This window comes from Pollicipes pollicipes, unplaced genomic scaffold (assembly GCF_011947565.3).
Source record: "Pollicipes pollicipes isolate AB1234 unplaced genomic scaffold, Ppol_2.1 Scaffold_3447;HRSCAF=4054_pilon_pilon_pilon, whole genome shotgun sequence".
Lineage (NCBI taxonomy): Eukaryota > Metazoa > Arthropoda > Thecostraca > Pollicipedomorpha > Pollicipedidae > Pollicipes > Pollicipes pollicipes.
Genome location: NW_023596297.1, coordinates 7,104,171 through 7,127,532, shown reverse-complemented (window position 1 = coordinate 7,127,532; position 23,362 = coordinate 7,104,171). Strand labels below are relative to the sequence as shown.

Below are 23,362 nucleotides of genomic sequence, written 5' to 3'. Positions count from 1 at the left end.
ATTCCGCTGTTGTTGCCGGCCGCCCCACTCTGGGCCGAGACTGTGGCCACGTTGGGACGGGGGGGGGGGGGGGCATTCCAAGCGAGACATGGTCTGCTGCACACGTGCACTGTCTTGATCGCAATGTGGGGACCCTTCGCTTCAGCGCACGACTGATTCTGTACGTCTGCCTCGCTCGAAATGGCTCGCACGTGCTGTGATAACTTACGGAAATGGCGCAAGTTTGGGTCTACAAGCCCGAAATACACCGTAAAAAGCTTTGCATGCTGCTGGGAAGTTTCGTCTTAAGATGGTGCGGAGAAAGCCACGGGTGTCTCCAAACATGAAGAGAACACTGGGACGTCTAGTCGGCCTTCAGACTGACCTCTGGCAGTTAGGCATCTTCGGAAACGGTCAGCAAAACGATCAGGAGTAACTGGCTCGGTAGGAAAAGACAAACGAGGGACTTAATGGGAACTGACAGCAAGGCAAAATGGTTACATCTGTCGATTTGTCAACGAAGCTGTGTCATACGAGCATTAATTTTTGCTTGGCATTCGAGCACCTTTTCCCGAAAGAATTGCGGAGTTGTTTCCGATCGGTAAATTATCGGGGAAGTTCTGGTTGGGGTGCCGGTAGTGTAGTGGTTAACGCGTCTGCGTTAACGCGTACTGGTTGACGTGTCTGCGTTAACCACTACGCGTCCGGGAAACCAGAGGTGCTGGGTTTGATTCCCCGCGGTGCCTGCCCTTCCTGCCAGTGTGAGAGGCAGGCGACGCCATATAGCCTCAGCAGCTGAGTGTGTCGTAAAGCCCCAATGACACACACACTGACACACGGGAAGTTCTCATTTTTTAGGGGGAGGGGAGAAGGGCCTGCATCACGCAATTTGAACACCTATGATCATGTCAAAACATACATCCAGAATGGTCTCCTCGTCGGGATACTGTTCTAAAGAAATGGTGATAAAATATTGTCTGCCAAGAGAAAATGCACATTTCGTACTAAATGAAGTGTTCTACATTGGTATGGGGTTTGGAGCTGAAAAGCCCTCTTGAATATCATTCGGTGCCGTTCATAGCCCTGCCCTTTTCCCCAAAGCCCGCTAGTTGTGAGCTACACGCCCGCGAAGATGGGCAGATTATTGCGAGGAGAATATTTCAATGTTATCCAGGCATCCCTGATGCATAATCATGTCGTACCAGTCCTGCCATTTTATTAGCCATGCGGCAATCAAGGCCAAGAAAACTTTAATTGCTGAGTCGTTCATATCTGGCGTTTGTGAGCACGATTTCCAGATACAACGGTTGTCAATTGGCTTTCAATCAACGTTGTGCAAGGTATGATGAGGTAATCAAACAACGGTGCATTGAGTGGCATATTTACTAAACGGAGAAATTCTGTTCATCTGTTTATTTGTCAGTCTAGAGCAGTCTTTTCCACTTAAAAAGCTATTCTAGAGCAGTCTTTTCCATTTAAAAGTAAACCAACAATTATAAGTGAGCTTATCTCATCATACCTGATGCTCGCTTCAGTATTTTCAAATGTGGAACATTCCCTTCAAGCTGAGTGCAGAGGAGGCAGCAGTAATAGCCCTACTTCTCGCAGAAAAAAAAACAGGAGAATGGAGAGATAGATGCGTTGATTTTTCGACAATATACCTTTATCGGAGGGAAGGTTTGATAAAGGCGTGTGTTGTACATGGTATGATGATGAAATCAAATATTGGCATCCCATTTAACTCCACAGGGCATCGCACAGAAGAGAATATAGATAAGTCAACATATTTGTGTATATATATATATATATATATATATATATATATATATAAATCCTCCTAGAAAAACCAGGAGGATGGAGTGATAGATACAATGACATTTCGGAAGCGCGTCTTAATGAAAACTATATATATATATATATATATATATATATATATATATATATATATATATATATATATATGTACGTACATACATTAGCTTACTTTCAAGTGGAAAAGACTGCTCTAGACAATGCAACGTCTATGTGTAGTAAATATGTTCCTCAATGCGTTCATGCTTCTCAATACGTCAACCTTCGCTTGCATACAGACATGTTGCCGAAAAATCAACGCATCTATCTTTCATTCTTCTGGCTTTTCTACGAGGATAATGCATAATATTCCTCGTAAATACACTCAACAACTTAACGGAGGGCTGCCCCTCTGTGTCAGGCCCTGAGGGGTTGTGTGGCATACCAAGAAAGAGACATGGCGAGACGCTGGCCAGCGCTGCCCTGACTACGTTAGCTGGTTCATGAGTCACCGGTGAGCTATGAGACGCTTCAAATCACCAGCCAAACTACTGTTATTGACATGTCGCGGACCGCGTCACGAGCATACAGAGGGGAGCGGTGGTTGAACTGAATCACAGCTCCAACACATCCGTGTTCTTCGCCCCATAACACTAACGGCCAAATAAATTTTGACAATGCCAATGGTGAGCACTATCTCGGATGCATCTATCTGCCATGCTGCGTATGTTTTCCGACGCAGCGCGGCCAGTTTCGAAAAGGTCTTTCGCTGGTAGAGTACGGGGCGAGGGCCTATGGTTCGTTGGCATTATAATTATGTACATAAGACGCCTCTACACTATGCCTCACTTCCTGTTGCTCCAGCGCTTACATTCCATGCTGCTCCGTTCCCTGTCCCGTTTGAGCCATAGGTGAGACAAGATGGAAAACGTGAGATCGTTGTCATATAATTCAGAAAAGAGAAAATGCGAACTTGATTTTGACGTGCACCAACGGCGTACGCGCCTACATATATTAGGCGCGTGCTTAAGCACCTGCTTGGCTTAAGCGCCTGATTCCTTCGACCTTGACTTGTTTTAGGGCTCTGCAAGCGTTGACGTCCCCATATCGCCTCCCCACTCCAACACAAGGCCGCTGAAGATGGCGGAGGACCTCTACCGATACGTTGAAAACGGTCGCTATACCGTTACGAGCCGTGCCCAACTGCTAGTGTTTGGAGGGATATCACCGAGTACCGAGTGATGACACAATCCATACCGTCTGCCTGACGAAGCAAAAGACTGAAGTCTGAACGATCTACCTGAAGTCTGCCATTGTCTAGACATGCTGAAAGGCGAGGAAGTCTGGGGCAAGTCGAGATCTATGGGTGGTCGGCGCGGGCGGAGCGTTTGACCTCCGTCTCATTGGTCGGTGCCGCTGCTGGTGGCCTTGACATGCCGAACGCTAGACTGGGTCAGGTTATTTCAGAGCGTCGGCTTTAATGCAACCAAGATGCCTGTGACAGGGTGCAAGGAAACGCAGAATGAGCACAGATGCACGCACAGTGAGCGAACAGAATAAAGAGGACAAGATCTACCACCATAATATATAAGCGCAAATTTCCCCCATATATCCAAGATTGACACGAAATTGTTCAGATTTAGCCCAACGAGACCTTCCATAAAACTTTATCAGCGTTTACGAGCGTTTGAGGCATAACATGAAGTCCTAGATATAATTGTCGATGCCAGGATGTGGACAGTTCTTATCAAGAGAGAAACGTCAGGCAAATAATGGTCGGTGCTGAGTGCTGACAAAATGCCTTCAATCGAGCCAACGATACAGGAAAGCAGTTGCTACCGCACTACATTCCCATCTATCCCTGACCCGAAAGCCCAGTGGCGCACGAAACTGAACATTTAGAATAATAAAGTGCCGTGAATGGCCTGAATAGGCCTCAAGGAGGTAGGATCTTGTTAAAATAGCGGGGAAGTGGAATTACGCAGTTGCATGCATAATTTGCTAGGCACTCGCATGCTTATTTTATGCTGACAAAAATGGCAATGGTGCCATGGTCTGAAATTCGAATTCTCTGCACACGGATGTTCATGGTGTAATGCTGGCATAGCGGGCAGACATTTTGGAGTCAGACAACCAGTTGACGGCTAAGAGTAGCATGCGGTCGATGACGAAATCGTAGGGAGTCAGACGGGCGAAACGGACGGGGCAGCGCGGAACCCGACGGCGCGAGCCGCAGGCAGTCGACCCTGCGCCCAGTTCCGGGTCACGACGGGAGCGACTGACGTGCTGGAGGTCAGCAGCAGGAGACTGCACCCGTTAGACCGGTGCTGTGATGGACAGGAGGGCTCTGCTCGACGGTCGTGACCGGACGGCGCTCCAGGCCCGGCCAGCGTGGCGGGAGGCGGTGCCAGCAGCTGGACATCTAGTCATCCCAATCATCCCAATCCTAATCCTAATCCTAATCATCCTAATCATCCCAATCCAGTCCATGCGTCCAAACGTCCAATCATTCTGCCCCTGCGGAGGCTACGCACTGGAAGCCGGGTGTATGCTGCACGTATACAGGCTCCTTCAGCGTCACCGCCAGCAAGTGTTGCAGAGATATTTCAGCTCCGCGGCGCTGGCCGATATCTGCGGTGAGATGATAATGCGCGCTGATTGGTGACGCAGACGGCGCGAGGGAGCGATATTGATCGACCGGGGAAATATAAATGCGAGGGGAGGGGAAGGGGGACTGGGCCTCAGATAGACAGGGGTGGCCGCGTTATGGCATACTTAGTGATGGTTCAGTGTCAGGGATTCAGCTTTATATTTGGAATTTCTATCCGACAGCAGATGCTATACTATTTCCTCCCGCAAAACTCATTGATATTCAGGTTTAGAATGGCGCCGTAAAATTCACGGAAATGGATTACAGGGTATGTTGACGCCGCAACTTGACGGAGCTGTCATAATCTGACTGCGTTAATCAGCATGTTAGGCACGGATAGCTAACAGCTAAAGTAATGCACTGCAGCCCTGTTTTCTCGTAGAGAAAGCTACCATGCACCATAGCAGGCGCCGAGATGGTCTAGATAATACACAAACAGACATATGCCGCTACCTCGGAAGCATATCTTAATCTCCATTACTCCGTGATCTTGTTCAAGCCGAAAACAAGCCTTACCGACGACGTCCCCACTTATGTGCGTGGAATGGTGCGCGAATATTGCCTAGAGCTGTAGGGCTGTCACGGATTGGCGACTAATCTTTGGTACCTGCGTCCTAACCATTTCAGAAACTTCCGCACTTTCATGCAATTTCCGGTACACTATGCATGTTGTGCCACAAAGGTGTTAGTTTGCCCTTCACAGCGGCTACAAGCGCAATGAACACAGCCAGCATTTATATCACCAGTCACCACTAAATCAAACTCAAACAGACTGTGATAGCATTGCCGAAAGCTAACCATCCTTTTCAATTTTGCAAGTTGATTGGGAAAAGTAAGATTTATGAACTACCGGGCTATCCGGAAGCAAGAGCTCTGCTCCCGGGCGGGGATCAATGTTTGTTCTTTTTCGGAAGATGTAAGGATTAGGGAATGAAAAACCGATACCTTTATAAGAGGATATACAGAGGGAAACTTCCTGGAAATTGTTGAGCGGGACGGGCGCACCAGGATTTAAGGTCAATCCTCATGATAAACATAACGCATTGAAGGGCTTACAGGGCCGACATGAAACGTTATTCAAATTGACGTCTTATCTCAAACCCAGTATTGCAGGCAAACGTTCTCATCAGGATTCACCATCAAAGACAGATCTACTCAGGGGGATCGCTCCGACTCCGACTCACGGTGCATGGGGCTTGTCGCATTTTCGATCGCGACCAAACGACAACAAATCGACAGACAGAACTTTGAGCTGACTTCAATTCAGACGCAGGGGAAAGGACTTAATTTGTGAATTCAGCCGATGGGGGCGACCACGGTTACAATAGGTCCGGGTGTAGTTCGTTTTATGCGCACCATGGAAGTTTACGTATAACGTATGTAAAGCATTGGACTTCGGCCTTTGATTTCGCCACGACAGTCTTATGCTGCCGATCACCATGCCAACGGTCTTTTTAAGGTTTGTGCTTTACATTGCTGTACAAACTGAAGCAAAAGCGAACATTCTGAAATAAATTGGGAGTCCGAGCTTCGTTGACGAACCATTGCGTGAAGACCACTGACGCAGAATAAATTGCACCAGTGACATAGTCCAAGATGTTCTGGTGGACTGTACGTCACACATGAACCATGGTTACGAGCGAGCCCACATACCGAGGTAGTCTTTCGTCACTTGTGAACAGAGACGTGATGCCTGTAAGACGCATTTTGTGGCGTGGGACGAGCCATGTAACACCAGACGTAGCCATTACAATCGTGCAGATGTTGCCTAAGCGCACGTGAATGCAGCCCTTCGCGTTTGGAAAAATCGCACGAAAGGAATGCATCAGCGCACGGTAGTGTACCCTTTTTATGGGCTTAGCAAGCGGAGCTGCACTTATCCTTAGTGTTTACGTTATCCTAAGCGTTATTCAGCCTTTTCTCGTAACTTGAAGGATATGTATTTCCCTGCTGATCGAATGGGGAGGTAAAATTGAGGAGACATTGCAAAGTTGCGAAACCAGCCACGTGATCAAACAGGCTGTATTGCAGTACAATGATAAAATTACGGCGCAGTTTTCCAGGAATTTTTCTACTTGTCGCTAAAATCTTCATGCCGCCGTAATCAGAGGTGGCAAAGGCAAGAGTTCGTCAAAAGCGTCCCAAGCTGGGCGGGGCTTAGCTAGGCCGCTGAACCTAGGCAACATCCGGGTCAGTTGACGCTAGGCTCGCTCGATCCGTGTCCTCGACCGTAACAGTTCCAACTGGAACGACCATACCCGGTATAGCCAGCCCATCACACTGGTGATAGGCTTGTACATTGGCGGGCAATGATTACAGTTCCGTGCAGCTTTCGCAACAAGTCGATCGAATCCGTTAAAGCTGCGGCGCCTGAGACGACAAATGCCGGTCAGTTTCACTTCCTGTCCGCTTTTAATCTGTGCGATTTGTGAATCAGTGCATGCACTGACCTCGGTTAAATCTCCTTGCCTGCTGAGAAAAGTATAAAAAACGTGTATGCACCGGTAAGCCTCGTAATAATCTGCAGCATTCTTAATGGGTTTCCAAAGCCGTCTGCCGTCGGGCTCCATTCCGCTCATCGGGCTCATGCTTAGACATCACTGACGTCACACCGACACTCGCGTTTATTATTATCTTGCCCGTGCCAACTCCAGTACCGTGCATTACTGGCGACTTCGGCGTCCACCTGTCCGCGATTGGCTGGCGGCGGCCGCGCCAGACGAGACAGGGAGCAGCCCGTCCTGTCACGCGGGCCGGGCGCGGACCGCCTGACCAGCGGCGCTGCCGTCTGGGCGCGGACAACGGCAATCCGCACTGCTGACCAAGGTCGTGAGACTGAATGGCACGGCTGAGCTTTGAACCAAATGCCCTGCCGAAGTACGCGTGTATGTATGTATGTGTGTAGCATGTATGGTGTCTGTTACTGTTAGAGCAGCACGGGAGGGGGTGACATGAGCGCCAGCAGGTCAGATCAGTCTGTGTTGGAAGTGTATTGGGCGGCCGCGGGAACGGAACCAGCTCTAGCACACACGAAAGTGCGGCACATCACGGCCGCCCCTCATCACGCGAGAGAACTAGGAGCAGAGCTGAGGGTGTATGAGAGTACGCAGGAGTGCTGTGAAATCTTTACCATAGGCATGTGTAGATAGGTCGCGCTCGGTTACTTCAAGATTACGATCAACGTGTGCGATGGCATTCGTCACTTTCCTTCTTCAGAATTGCGGGCAAAACTGCGTTAATGTGCGGTATCGCGACCATCGTATTGCCCGCACGGATTTCGTGAAATCGCTGTTCTTTAATCATGCGCTTACTGGAAAGTACCTCCAGTGTCTTGCCACTGTAGCGGTCCCCGAGCCGCTCCGTTCGCCCGATGAATGGCATGCGGTCAGATGTCTTGCTAATCGGGTGACCACGATAGGGGTAAATGTAACACCATTTTTAGTGCAAACGCTGAATGTAGAGCATGACTCGCATTTGGTCGTACACCGCCGACTATAAAAACGGGGGTAGTTGGGCTTATTCCGCTGTTTTTCCCCGCTGCGACGCGCGCTAACAACGTGCAGCTCCCGGAACTCGCTCCTTGTCCGGCCCGCCGTGTTCCGCCCGCGTCTATTACTGGACACCAGTCCCGGACGTACTCCGCTGACGCCAGCGTCCGCCGGAGGGCCGTCACGCCCCCGAGTCCGCCCACGTGCTCCGGCGACGCCGGAGCGCTGGGGGCGGGCCGGGACCACCCCCCACACACGCGTGCCGTCATCCAGCGCGTTCTTTATTGCCAAATGTCCGCGTACGGCCTAAACCAATGACAGCCGTCAGGAGCCAAACCAATACAGCCCAGGCCATGATCCCCATGGCCCACGGACGCGGGGCGGAGTGGGCGCCGCCGCTGCCGCCGCCGGCTCCACGGCCCGGAGACCGCGGGTGCCGGCGGCGACGGCGGCGGCCCGACGGAACTGAAACGGAAGGCTAGCTGACAGCACGACGCCGAGCGGTCGCAGAATTTCCACAAGCGAGCGGGGCGGCGGGGGCCGGCGGCTGGTCCGGTAAGCTCACCGGAGAGCACCGGCTCCGCTGCCTCGCGCCTATATAAAACACTCGGTAACAAATCCGAACCGGCACCAGGCGGAGCCGGACGCCTCTCGGCCGACGCGCCTGCGCGCGGCCGGCGCTGTGACCGTGGCGCCGGGCAGCCGGCCGGGCGCTCAGTGGGCGGCGGCCGGCTCGGCGGCGAGGCGCGAGGCGAGCCGCGGCTCGGCCAGGTGCCGGGCGAGCAGGCCGGCCGGCAGCGGCTCCAGCGGCGCCGCCAGCGTCGGCATGCCGGCCAGGCAGCGTACCAGGCCCGCGTACAGACGGCGCCAGCGGCCGGCTGCGCCGCCGTTGCCGCCAGCGGCCGTCGCCTGCTGCACCAGTTGGTCCCCGCGCAGCAGCAGGAGCACCGCCGCCGACACGCCGAACTGCCGGCGAGACGACCGGCCGTGAGCAGTCAGCAGTCAGCAGTCAGCAGCCAGCAGTCAGTACGGCTGGACGGCGCGCTGACTCACGCGGCCAGGGCAGCGCTACCACGGCGAGGGCGCTCGTATAACCGCGGGTCACGCAGGGAGCCGGCGCTGCCCACCGTCGGTAGCAGGGCAGCAGTGCCACATGATGCTCGTGCTGGGTGCACAGTGGGTTCCTGTATGAGGTGTCACATGCCACGGCAGCAGGAAATAAGCGACACCAGGCTGCGGAGCTGACGGTTAGGCGCGGCGGCGCCACAGAGTGCCGTGGACGCCTGGGCGGCGCTGGTGCCTGGCGCCCGCCGCGGCCTGCCCGCGTCGCCGGCAGCGCCACCTACCGGCGAGCTGGCGATGATCTGGAGCGGCGTCTTGCCGGGCGTGGCCGAGTCGAGGTCGCTGGAGGCGGTCAGAGCCTCGGTCAGCTCGGTGATCTGGTCCAGGTCGCTGTTGCTGATCACCTGGAGGCGGCCGGGGTCCGTCGCACGTCACCGCACAGCGCACGCTCGCCAGGTCCGACCGTCTGGTGCCGCTAGTGTTCGACTATCGCAGGGGCTTGGGACGACACGCTGGTATGATCAACCAGTCCGGCAACACACTGTGGGGCTACACTGTCCAACGCCGCGTGGGAATTCCTATTGTGGTTACTGGATTTCGTCGCACTCGGTCCCATGGGCAGTGTGAGCCAATACGACAGCTTTCGTTACCGATGAATCGAGGTATGAAGACATGTAACTGAAGCAGTGGATGCGCGCCACACGGCACAGTCGGCAGATCAAGATTTACCATGATGAAGAGAAAGATCCAGCACGTCGACAAGTTGCTAAGCAGCTTTGGACAATGCTGGCAACCTTGTCAAACGCGTAATTGTGCTGTATTAGAATAATATCGAGTCCGAAGATGGGGTCTTGAGAAACAATTCACACCATTCTCGCATCTCTCACACAGACACAACTCGCGTCCGCTCACTTCTGCTCCGATACTTCCTTAACCCTGCCGAAGAGCGATCTGGTACGAAACTTACCAGAAGCCAAGACAGATGTGAAAGGCAAAAACAGCTGTGGTAACATACTCGCCTTACCATCCTCCGCCACAGTGTTTTACTAACAGATCTGTAATCGGTACTGCACATGTCCACGGCCGGTAACGCTTTGAGAGGACCGTTTTAGCGGTCTTCGAAGGCTTTCCTTCCCACACGGTCAGCACTGACCACGCCCGGACGCTGCGTATGCCTTCATGCCATCCCTCGTCCCCCCCCCCCCCCCCCGACTGTCTCATTCCCGACGGCGCGAAGACGGATGGTCGGAGCGGCGGAACTCGGCTGAGAGCCAGGGCACGTGCAACCCAACAGCATCACTCATCCATCCAGCAACCCGCTCGGGCATCGGTACGGGGCCTCAACAATAGCCACGGAAAAACGACCCATGGGACCGAGCACCCCCAGCCACACAAAGCTAGCTGAACACATCAAAGACGAGCACGCTTTTGTGCGGGGGACCTCAGAACACCCGCGGCCAGGTGTCGGCAACACGTCGCGGACGAGACGGCAGCGTCACCCGTCGCCATCCGCGCGCAACCCACCATCTGCAGGCAGACGTGGAACTTGTGCAGCATGTTGTCCAGCTTGTCCTTGTGCAGCACGGTGACCAGGTGTTTGAGCAGGGTGGTAGCGATCTGGTAGTACTGCTGGCTGCTCAACACCGGGATGCAGCGTAGCACGAGCGCCTGGGGCGGACACGCGCCGCAACGTCACGCACGGAAGCCTCCAGTCTACAACTCCGCACAGCAAAACACATCCACCGTACTAGGACGCATGCTGCCGCAGTGACTCAGGGAAACATCCGTAAACTCGCACGAGAGCAAGGTCCATCACTCAGATCAGGCGCCGGTCAGTTGGATGGTTACAGAGCTAAGGGGCGCACCGAAGGGGATGGGCACCCCGCGCCCCCAGGCACCGGTCGAGTATCAGCGCTCCGCAGTGCAGTCGAGGCTATACGTCATCTGCACAGATTGCCGCTATTTCGAGGAACAAAAGCGCGCGGACCAGTACGCTTAGTTACGCCACAAACCACCGGCTTCACACCGGCCCCTTGCACCCGGCGCATTCCTACACACTGGGAGGCCTCCACACAGCGTCTCTCACCGCAAAAACCAACACCCGGGCCCTCTCCCTTCCCGACAACACCAGGCCCCCAAGCTCCGTCCCCTCCCGACAACACCAGGCCCCCACGCCCCGTCCCTTCCCGACAACACCAGGCAGCCCAGCCCACGTTCCGTCGGTCGCGAGCCTACGCCTGCTCACCTTGCCTTTCCTGATTCCGAGGATCTGCACCAGCTGCGGCTCGCGGCTGAGCGCGGCCCACAGCCGGCCGGTGGCGGCGGTCACCAGCCCACGCCTGCTCACCTTGCCTTTCCTGATTCCGAGGATCTGCACGAGCTGCGGCTCGCGGCTGAGCGCGGCCCACAGCCGGCCGGTGGCGGCGGTCACCAGCCCACGCCTGCTCACCTTGCCTTTCCTGATTCCGAGGATCTGCACGAGCTGCGGCTCGCGGCTGAGCGCGGCCCACAGCCGGCCGTGGCGGCGGTCACCAGCCCACGCCTGCTCACCTTGCCTTTCCTGATTCCGAGGATCTGCACGAGCTGCGGCTCGCGGCTGAGCGCGGCCCACAGCCGGCCGGTGGCGGCGGTCACCAGCCCACGCCTGCTCACCTTGCCTTTCCTGATTCCGAGGATCTGCACGAGCTGCGGCTCGCGGCTGAGCGTGGCCCACAGCCGGCCGGTGGCGGCGGTCACCAGCCCACGCCTGCTCACCTTGCCTTTCCTGATTCCGAGGATCTGCACGAGCTGCGGCTCGCGGCTGAGCGCGGCCCACAGCCGGCCGGTGGCGGCGGTCACCAGCCCACGCCTGCTCACCTTGCCTTTCCTGATTCCGAGGATCTGCACGAGCTGCGGCTCGCGGCTGAGCGCGGCCCACAGCCGGCCGGTGGCGGCGGTCACCAGCCCACGCCTGCTCACCTTGCCTTTCCTGATTCCGAGGATCTGCACGAGCTGCGGCTCGCGGCTGAGCGCGGCCCACAGCCGGCCGGTGGCAGCGGTCACCAGCCCACGCCTGCTCACCTTGCCTTTCCTGATTCCGAGGATCTGCACGAGCTGCGGCTCGCGGCTGAGCGCGGCCCACAGCCGGCCGGTGGCAGCGGTCACCAGCCCACGCCTGCTCACCTTGCCTTTCCTGATTCCGAGGATCTGCACGAGCTGCGGCTCGCGGCTGAGCGCGGCCCACAGCCGGCCGGTGGCGGCGGTCACCAGCCCACGCCTGCTCACCTTGCCTTTCCTGATTCCGAGGATCTGCACTGCACGACTGCGGCTCGCGGCTGAGCGCGGCCCACAGCCGGCCGGTGGCGGCGGTCACCAGCCCACGCCTGCTCACCTTGCCTTTCCTGATTCCGAGGATCTGCACGAGCTGCGGCTCGCGGCTGAGCGCGGCCCACAGCCGGCCGGTGGCGGCGGTCACCAGCCCACGCCTGCTCACCTTGCCTTTCCTGATTCCGAGGATCTGCACGAGCTGTGGCTCGCGGCTGAGCGCGGCCCACAGCCGGCCGGTGGCGGCGGTCACCAGCCCACGCCTGCTCACCTTGCCTTTCCTGATTCCGAGGATCTGCACGAGCTGCGGCTCGCGGCTGAGCGCGGCCCACAGCCGGCCGGTGGCGGCGGCGCGCATCTGCTCCGCTGGCCGCGGCGGCTCGCCTCCTCCGGCTCCGAGTCGACGCTGGCCGCGCCCGACGCCCGCCGGTCAGCCCGCTCCACCAGCATCACTTGCTGGTACAGCTGCAGCACACGACAACCGTCACTGACCGCTGGTGCAGCTGTCCGACGTACCAACGGCTCAGTATCATACAGCTACGAAGCGGAGACATTGCCATTGGGCGTTGCTTCAGCTACGGCACGCATAGCCGGATTCCACGCCACATCAACCAAGTAACCGAGCATACCACATGTGATTTGTCCATTTAAGCTTTGGATGCCCCAGAAAAGCGTAATACATGGAAGATGAGAACATTTGAGCATGAAAGGGCGCTACAGGAAACATCACTGTGACAGCACTAATTCAGGGCATAAACAATTCCATTCTGGGCAACATAAATCCTAATTCACACGGCCTCGATAAGTCACCGATGCCTCAGGTGATTGCTGCCCTCCCAGCAGTACGGCAGCAGCTCCCCGTGGTGTCGCCGCGCCGACATCGCTACCTGTTCGATCAGCAGCAGGGTCTGCCGGTCCCGCTTGGCCTCCTTGTGGTCGCGCGCGCCGTCCGCCGACTCCTGGTTGATCACCTGCAGGTCGATGATCTTGCGCGGCGCTGTAACACTGGCCACCTGGCGGCGACGGCAGCAGATTACGCACATGTCTGCGGGGGGCCAGCCGGCGAGGCGGCCAACTCGGGCTGGATTGCGATGACCAGAAGAGCTGCCGCACCACCTCGGTCATATGAGGTGACGCCCCAGAGGTCATTAAGAGGTATTAAGAGGTGGAGTCCAGGTGGTCACGAACGCGCGGAGGGAACAGCACATAGCACTAGGTAAGAGAGATAACAGGAGTAATCAGTGAGCAAGCAGGAAGTGACAATGAAACAGTTTCTGCGACCAAGCGCGTCCCCAAACTCAAAACAGAGGCAGAGTGTGCCACTACACTTCAATCTGCCCTTAACTACGATACGCTACACCCACTTGTATGATAACGCACACACTACCAGGGCTCACTAAGCACACACTTGGCTAGAGTGGAGGGAGGGAGGAGGGCGGAGTAGGCAACTATCCCGGCTGGGCATATTATGTGTCTGAATTCAAGATTTTGGGCGGAAACTATAGCTTTTACGCACGACTGAGGGCTCATCTTTGCACTCTTTTCAGTATGTTCGGGCTCCCATTGGTGGCTGGATTAAACCGTCCACTTCCTTCGGTCCCAATCGGGGCTCTGATGAATACATCTCACTGTTCATGGCACCTTTGGCTGACGCGAATTCCACCCTCAATTTCCCCCATCCCTAGTAAAACAAGCTCTGAGCTCAAACAGCCCGCCGGGTCCGGTCACCACCCGCTGACAGCCCGCCGGGCCGGGTCACCACCCGCTGACAGCCCGCCGGGTCCGGTCACCACCCGCTGACAGCCCGCCGGGTCCGGTCACCACCCGCTGACAGCCCGCCGGGCCGGGTCACCACCCGCTGACAGCCCGCCGGGCCGGGTCACCACCCGCTGACAGCCCGCCGGGTCCGGTCACCACCGCGCCGACAGCCCGCCAGGCTAGGTCACCTCCGCCCCGACAGCCCGCCGGGCCGGGTCACCGCCGCGCCGACAGCCCGCCAGGCTAGGTCACCTCCGCCCCGACAGCCCGCCGGGCCGGGTCACCGCCGCGCCGACAGCCCGCTAGGCTAGGTCACCTCCGCCCCGACAGCCCGCCGGGCCGGGTCACCGCCACGCCGGGCCTGACCTGCAGTTTGCCGAGCGAGTTCTCCATCTGCGGCGGCTTGTAGTTGCGGTGGTCGGTGTGCTTGTCGTCGCGCTGACCGCGGCCGCCGCGCGAGTCCCGCCGACCCTGGCTCAGCTGGCGCGAATTGAAGTGCTGCCGGACGGACGGCACGAGGTCAGCGGCCGTACCCGGAGGCACGCAACCTCACCGAATGTAGCGCCACCCGGCGCGTCACCAAACTCAAAACGGAAGCAATGTTATCACAATATTATTAGAAGTTATTCTTGAGTATACAAAAATGTATTGCCCTCAAAGTAACTTAATCAGCAAATACGACACGAAACACTGTGCCTGACAACACATTTATCACCAGGGCTCACTACGTACACCCTTGGCTGAAGTGGAGGGAGGGGAGGGGGAGACAAAGATCCCGGTCAGGCCGCGCCGGCGTCTGGTCAGTGGCGATCGCCGGTGACGGCGCAGGTGGTGGGTGGGGGTGGGGAGATGGGGGAGGGGAACACGAGTTCGAGCACGACTGTCGACGCCGGGAGCATCGGCACTGACGCGGTCACTGACTGGGAGAGCAGCGATCAGTGTAGAGAACCTCAGTAAAATGAGAAAAACACGACCACGGGTATAAGAGAAGTAATATTTCAGTGTACCCCTCCCCCTGAACAAAAATCAAAACCGCTCGGGACCATACTTGCACCAGTCTGGTTCGGCTGTTTCCAGTACTCGTGTATACCCATCGGACTTTCATGCATTAATCCTGCCACTTAAAAAAATTTGGAACATCCGCACCCGCCCCGGACCCAAATTTGAAAAACCCGCACTCGGCCCGCAATGCAAGTGCCCCCCAAGCCGCATCAGCCGCCGACCTTGTTCTTACTTCGAGCACCTATACGCAAACCTATAATAGCACTCCTGCCAAAAAGAAGCTGTAAGAAAAATGCAATCATATAAATCCTTTCTGTTTTGTTTTTTTCATGGCCAACATCAAGATCCCTTACTTTAGTCCCAGATATGCATACTTAGCCTTATCATAACATAACGGTCACCATAATAATTCACCAATCTACAAAACTGTATTCACCAATGTACAAAACTGTCACCTTTTATAAACCAACACTGAGCGTAACTATTGAATCTTATTCATCTAATGATCTTGATATATTTTGAAGAGAATGCTGAAGATACAACACGTGGCATTTCCTTCGTCGTCCGGCGTAATGTCCGGGACAAAAATCGTATACAATGAAAAATAAAATGACCTTACATATACAAACATGTCATGGAAGCAATACAAAAAGCAACATTGTCCGTGGCTTACAGGCACCACAACAGCATTGCCAATTCCATAGGCAGCAGCAGGTGCCTGACTGATGGCTGATTACGCTTGCCTGTATCCATCAAGGAAGCCTAGCACTTCACTAAAAACTTTTTTAAACCTGGATTTATACCCAAAACCCGTTCAACACGGTTGTACAAATACTGCCTTCTGGGGGAGGGAGGGGAGGGGGGGGGGGGCAATAGGTCGGCAAAGCTCGCCATGGCGCGGCTGGTCAGTGGCGCCACCGCCGCTGACTAACCCGGAAATAGTAGTCGGTGTTGCCCTTGATCTGCATGCGCTGAATGTTGAGCAGCCACTGCCGCTCGCGGGCCGTCATCAAGCCGGCGTAAGGGTCGTGCTGGCGCCGCTCGCGGTCCTGGCGCCACGCCTGCTGCTGCTGCCCACCGCCCCGGCCGGCCGCCGGTGGCCGCGGCCCGCCCGCCGCACGGCCGGCCCGGTCTGGCGGCCACACAGCGTCAGAGAACACACACAGACACACATCACACACGGCCGGCCCGGTCTGGTGACCAGACGGCGTCAGACAACACACACAGACACACATCACACACGGCCGGCCCGGTCTGGCGGTCACACGGCGTCAGACAACACACCCAGACACACATCACACACGGCCGGCCCGGTCTGGTGGCCACACGGCGTCAGACAACACACCCAGACACACATCACACCGCCGGCCCGGTCTGGCGGCCACACGGCGTCAGACAACACACACACAGACACACATCACACGGCCGGTCCGGTCTGGCGGCCACACGGCGTCAGACAACACACACACAGACACATATCACACACAGCCGGTCCGGTCTGGCGGCCACACGGCGTCAGACAACACACCCAGACACACATCACACGGTTGGCCCGGTCTGTCGGTCAGACGGCGTCAGACAACACACACAGACACACATCACACAACTTGCGCGGCCTGGCTTGAAGTTCGACCCTTCCCCCCCCTCTCCCCCCATCCAGCTGAGCCACCTCCGCCGGGCCTGGCCCTGCCCGTGGACGGCCGGCTCACCTCTGGCCATCAGCTGCGGCGGCAGCAGGACGGTGACGCTGGGCGGCGGCACGTGCGTGTCCGGCATGCGGAAGGTGTCGCCGGGCGCCGCCGGCCGCGGCAGCCGCATCGGCGGCGGTCGGCTGAGGTCGGGCGGCGGCGGCAGCGGGCCCGGCGGCGGCCGGCGCGCCAGGCCTCCGCCGAAGCCGGGCGGCGGCGGCGGCGGGCCCGGCCGCGACAGCAGGTCGTGCTCCAGCTCCTCCACCGTGCGCACCTTGGGCGGCGCGGCCGGCGGCGGCGGCGGCGCCCGCGGCCGGCCCACCACCGACATTATGGCCGGGTCGTCGAAGGCGCCGGCCGGCCGCGTGGGCGTCGTCGACCAGATGGAGGTGGTGGACGGTGAGCCGGACACGTCCGACTCGAGCAGCGACGACAGCGGCGGCGAGCGGGCGCGCCCGAACTGCCCGGGCGGAACACGGCGGGTCAGACAACGCCTCGCTCTCGGTGACATGTAAGTGTCTTCATACCAGACCCCAGACCGTACGGCACTTCCTCTACCACACCACCGATCCACAGAAGTATCGAAGCCCTCTACACGCCAACATCCGTCTCTACCCATTCTGAGCCAGCTGGCACCGACCTTGAGCGCGTGACGTCCCCGGCACTACCAGCTCCAGTGGACTTTGGCCCCCATACCCCAAGGGGAACGGAATGGTGGCGTAGACATGGGTGAAAAGCTTTTCATCGGCCCCAGCTTTCCTGACCTACTCGACCTCGAGCGGGTACGGTACAGGGACAGCACTTTTGGTCGGTGCCAGCTGCCGCGGCGCGACCCTCACCTGCGGCGGGCGCGGTATGGCAACGCCGCCGGCCGAGCCGCGGCTGCGGCGCACAGACATGATGCACGGGTCATCCAGCTCGTCGTCGGTCACCAGCTGGGAGAGGCCGCGCTCGATGTCGGCGGCCAGCGGCGGCTCCCGGCCCTGCAGCGCCGACCGCTCGCGCTCCAGGCACGCGGCGATCTTCGCGTGGTCGTCCTCCTCCCACTCGCCTGGGGTCAGCAAGGCACGGGCGGCGTCAGGGGCTGGCAGGCGCTGGCGCGGCGCACCACCAGGCCGGACGTGCGCATGCGATAGCCAGGAGAGGCCGACTGAAGACGCCACTGAGCGTACGACAGTGCATAGCACGCAACGGATCGACAGTCCAATGGGTATTTGATAAACTTATATGTAGTGAAGGCCAGGCGCCACAGAAGATGGACCTCGCAGAAAAGGAACGCTTTGTGTTTTTCCCTATATGACGTGTGAGTTTCGACAATACCACGCCCATGTCCTATGCAGGTTGCGAATGACGGGCAGACCAGCGCGCTGTTGCGGCCGCGGGCCCCGTTCGCCACCCACCGGCGTCGGCACCGAAGGTCTCGCTGTTGAAGCGGTCATCTTCGTCCCGATCGTCCACGTCCGGCGGCTCCAGACCATCATCAAGCTGAAGCGACGGGAGGAGCGTCAGCTGGCACACAGCAGGCTCAGTGGCGGCGAGCGGAGACTTCAACTGAGAAGACGGCACAGTCAGTTCGTCCCACCGACACCCCAGCACGCCCAGCGAGTGCTCTCGGCCGGGTCATGGCGGACTGTGAGAGGATACAGCATGCTGCAGACGACGCAGGTTTACAGCAGCAGCGGCGAAGACAGGCAGTCATTGAGGAGCGCCGCTGGTGAAAGTTTCCTTTGTCAAAAGCGTTCCTCTACCCGAGGATTCATGCCATAATGCATTGGTAAATCCGCAGAGTTTGTACCGTCCCGAAAGTTAGCCATCTCGGAATGTTGGCACGCTTCGACACGAAAACGCCACATGGATGGTCATCAGATGTATGGGCACGGACTTCCACGCTGAGAGGGTTCCATAATGATGATTATTTGGGCTTCGGGACACGCCGACTGGATTGGTCATATCACGTGTTGGCGACACTTTATCGGGGAATTCAACCGTGATAAAATGTGTACTCCGGATTTCATACTAGAAAGAATGGACACACGAGGCTCTCCGTGCACAAACCACACAAAAATGATCCATACCAAGCAAGAAGCGTCGGACACACAAATGTCACAACATTTTGCATCATCCAACAAACCGGCCCAAACCATTTTCTCACTAACGTCCCCCAACACCGTCCATCCGTCTTCACCCAAACTCCAACTGCAAATCCTTCCAATGGGGTCCCGCCCCTCCGCGCTTTTACTGCACACATTATAAACGCCACATCCGCGTTCAGAGCCCACACACGGGGGCGCGTATATAACGAGTTCCTTTAGCTCGCCTCTTATTAAAATTGTGGTAAGATACTTAAACCTTTCCAGTTATCCAGACTACGCCATACCTGAGGATAGCGTACCACGCGCCCGGTATTCCCACAATACAGCCCCCCACGTGCATCTGTTAAGACGTCTGGGTATCGCGGAGCTGCTATCGACCACGGACGATTGCAGTCTGCTGAACGAGAATGGGCTTCATTTAGGCATGGCATACCTCGACTGAAAAACGCCTTTGACTGTGGTATGCGCCAGCGTCTTTCGAGAAACTGCATGCCATGGGCATTCAGTGATATCTTTTGCAATGGATCAAGCCCAAGCCCAAGCCCAAGCTGGGCAAAACCCAACGGTGGTCGTCACTAGATAAAAGTCTGAGCAAGCAGCTCCTGGTACTGGTACCAAGATCTTCATCAACAATCTGCCGGGGAGCAGCGAGTGGCACCAGACTTTTTGCCAATGACACCAAGCTAAGCTGCAGTGCGACTGACCAGCCAGGATTGAAGCAGCAGTGACCTGATCTTGACATGGTCCACCCACAGTCTAAAGCTAGCTTTTACTATGTCATGTAGCAAAGTGTAGCACCATGCTGGCACAGTGGAAGTATTTTCTGCTTGCTGGTTTTTACTGACTCTTTATAATTAATATAAGCTTGATGGAAAACACTGAGCCCATCCTTTGTGAGCAAACACCATCCACCGGGATAGTAGCCTGGGATATCCCAGGCAAGTGCATCAGACGTTCTACAAAAAATGTGCGAGTCCAAATGTGGGCAAAAAGTAGAATGAATTGATTCGATGTCTGTCGCTATTCAGGGTGTTCCTTATTTCATGTCTTACCGCCCCCATAGACTCAATAGCCCGAGGCCATCAAAACAGAAGGAAACTTTATCAGAACCCCACCACAGGTCATGGCCATGGATAAACTGGCCATGCAGACCTGCTGGGCCACATGGCCAGTGCCTGGGGACAGCCATAGGGGGTCAGTCCCAGATCGGTACCCAGCACGCATAGATGCGGTGCTCAGGATGGTCTGAGGGCAAGCATTGTCATGTTCGACATGGAGCATGGAGGGATGACCAGGGCTGGGGAGCTGGGCGTCGATGTCCGCGCCACCAGACATGGACCTTTCTGTGACCCAGTTGAAGTCCATCCTAAAGAGGCAGTTGAGAGAACACTGGTCAGGAAGCTGATGGCTATAGACTGCCAAAGGAACTAGCACACTCTCCAGAAGTACATGATACAGCTCATGTAGTCACAACTCAAGCCAAGACTGACAGAGTTGCATAGGCGTAAGGCTGGAATTACACCTGGAGTCAGGGTGCTCCAGGTGCCTTGGCTCATAGCACCTGGAGCCAAGTGTTCCAAGACTAGGCTATCAAGGACCTGTAGGCTTGTTTGCTTCACCAATAGTCGTGTTTTGAGTTCTTTGACATGAACAGCTCACAATATTATTCATTATAGGCAAAGCACACCTAAAACATCCTACCCCTATGACCGCTAAGCAGTCAAAAACGGCCACAATTAGAGGATGATGATGTACCCTGAGCTGGCTTACTAGCATATCACCCCAAGGCCAGACCATCACAGCTGGCTGCTACATCAAGGTCCTGAAGAAGATGGAGAAATTTGCCATGCAGTGACATGTTACAAGCAATCTTTCATGGGGATGGTACTCCAGCTCATCAAACAAAGAAAACACAAGAGTGGTGCCAAGCAATCTTTCCCTACATTTTGGGTAAAGGACATATGGCTCCCCATAGCTCAGATCAGGCCCTGATTAAGAACCTGTGGCCAATAATCTAGGACAAGAAATATCATGCAGTGCAATATGTGCTGAAGCCACTAAACTGGGAAGAACACACAATAAGAGTGCACAGACAGGCAACCAGCTAATCTGAAGCCAGCAAATTGTCATACAAGAAGTGCCTGCATGCATTATGGCTGCTTGGTTCAGCATGGAAGGTGAGTGGAAACATGGCGTTCATGTGTTACCTGACATATTGATAAACTGGCCCAGACAAGAGGGATTTGTTCTCTAGACCCCATATGAATATGACCACAGTTCACATTCTGAGGGTAATCAAGCCACCACCCCACTCAAAGGTATGTAAGAGTCACCCCATGGTCAGCAATAGAAACACAGTTCTCAAGCACATTTTCTGCTCACAAGGAATCACTCTATTCAGAAATAACTTGGATGAGGGCTGCCTGAAGAAACTTCTGTTTTCATTATAAGCTGTGATTCAACTTTAGAGTACACCACTGTCAATAATCATGCAGTGCCTACCTATGCATCTTAAAGCCCCAGTTGACAGAATTGAGGTTGAAAAAATTGACTCCAGAGCTATGGAAGTTCCTGATCATTTAAGTCACACATGCAGAACAACAATCACTTCCTTGACTCATGCTCCATGAAAATCCATCCACTGCACTGGACTTCTTCTTAACCTTGATGTGATGTACATGGTGCACATGCAAGCACAACTCATTTCAGGTAAATTGAGCTAAATTTTCACCCAAAAACATGACAATGTATGGGTAATGATGCTAAAAATGAGACATCACTAAAACAGCCCATTTCTTGAAACACTGGCATCCTTGTCCCTATGCCCTTATATTGGCCAATAAGATTTAAAGTATGAATATGGTGCAGTTATTCCTGCAATGTTCTCAGAGCAGTGGACAGGCTCAGCTACCACACATGTCCAGGATAACCAGCTGCAGTCACATGTATGATTACAGGCATAACACACCATTGCAAATACCATATTAGAAAGTGCCCTAGTTAACTGGTGAAGTCAAGCACTGAATGCGTGAAACATACCAAGCATCTGCTTACCACGTGGGATGCATCAAACCCAAAAAAGCCGTCCGACATTGTGGTATTTGTGTAAGCTTGCAGAACGCTTCAAAGGCATACTCCAAAGAATCTGGAACCTTATTGTGCTAGAACAGCATTTTCCTTCGAGAGTGCGCGCAATATCCCGCAACCGCTTTATCACAAGCCCACACGCACTCGAATGAACTGACAAGTTCACACCACGCACGAACGCGTTGGCACCTTCACAACTTTCCTTTTCCGCAACCGCGCCACAAAAAGCGCAAACTAGTTTTCCAAAGCAGCAAGGTCCAGGTTTTGCTTGGCCGCCTTAACGCGTTTTGTCGTGTTTTGCTAGTCCGCCTTGGAATTTTCACATTTGAAGATATTGAAACAAACAGTGGATATAGTGACATAAGTTCGCTGACTAAGAATCAGTGATATGTTTGAATCCTCGAAAGGACTGCTCTGGAAAATGCAACCTTCATATTTAGTTGATATCCTTCCTGATACGTCATTGTTTGATTGCGTCATCGTCGTACCTTGCACAACATTGATTAAGAGCCAATTGAACATAGCAATTGACGACCGTTATGTCTGGAAATTGTGCTCACGAATGTCGGGTGTGAACAACTCCACAACGGTATTTTTCTTGGCCTTGTTTGCGGCATGGCCAATGAAATGACGGGATTTGATTACGCTTGAATGGCGTCATGGATGCCTGGTGTAGCTCAGAAACCAGAGAGGCTTATGCTTTCAGTAAAATAGGGCTGTGAACTGCACCGAATGATCTTCGAGGCGGCTTTCTCACCTCAAAACTGCACTCAAAATTGAACACTCTTTACATGGAGCGTAAAATCTTTTTGGTTGCTCTTTCCGAATCATTTGATTGTCCAGAGGTCGTTTTTTGTACGCAGTGTGCGTTTGCACTTGAATTCAAGAGCTATGTAAGATCGCCTTTTAAAAAATCGTAGCTTGTTATTTTGTTCATTTCTAAACCTTTCCCGCGGCCCTTTACCGGCGATGTAACGAGCATCGACCAACATCGACGACGCTGCTATCAGTCGCACCAGGGTGCTCCTAGAGTCGAGTCACCTCCTTTCACCTTTTCAGAACGACTTCCGTCCTGTCCCTCTCCGCGGCGGACAACTGGTTCACATCACTGATTCAATTTAGCTCAGATTTCACACTAAATCAAGCACGGCAGCACCCCTCCTTGATTCAAAAGCTACTTTCGACAGGGTGGATTAAAGCGTCCTCCTCAAGTTGCATGAAATTAGAGTTCGCAGCCGACTCACCGATTTGTTAACAACTTTCTGGCTGATTAGGACTGATAAGTTCTGAGCGTTGCGGAAATACCTATTCTTCATCGACGGCGCAGGATCTGTTATGCTCTAGCGTCGTGGTCAGCGCGCCGCGCCAGCCGTTTCTGCGAAATGTCACATTGCACTCATTGACCACCTTTAATGCATTGAGGTTCAGATTAATGCACACTTGCTCCGCCTTCCACACGGT

General features: G+C 55.1%; 1 protein-coding gene across 1 annotated transcript; it reads right to left on the bottom strand.

Moving 5' to 3' along the window:
* Nucleotides 1–8,502: 8,502 nt before the first annotated feature.
* Nucleotides 8,503–22,292, bottom strand: Patr-1 (Protein associated with topo II related - 1). Its single transcript, XM_037214371.1, has 13 exons — nt 21,869–22,292; nt 18,122–18,206; nt 17,561–17,772; nt 17,044–17,181; nt 15,966–16,103; nt 14,398–14,529; nt 13,161–13,286; nt 12,701–12,738; nt 11,216–11,363; nt 10,495–10,638; nt 9,255–9,374; nt 8,729–8,874; nt 8,503–8,572 (listed from the first exon to the last, which is right to left on the bottom strand). The coding sequence occupies exons 1-13, from the start codon at nt 21,905–21,907 to the stop codon at nt 8,503–8,505; spliced, it is 1,536 nt and encodes a 511-aa protein (XP_037070266.1). The 5' UTR covers nt 21,908–22,292.
* Nucleotides 22,293–23,362: the final 1,070 nt, after the last annotated feature.

Coding starts and splice junctions, on each gene's coding strand:
- Patr-1 (XM_037214371.1), bottom strand. CDS start 21,907: ATGTCGGACGGCTTTTTTGGGTTTGATGCATCCCACGTG. Junction 17,182..17,560: donor CCATACCGCGCCCGCCGCAG/GTGAGGGTCGCG, acceptor CCGCCCGGGCAG/TTCGGGCGCGCCCGCTCGCC. Junction 11,364..12,700: donor CTGGTGGAGCGGGCTGACCG/GCGGGCGTCGGG, acceptor GGCCGCGCTCAG/CCGCGAGCCGCAGCTCGTGC.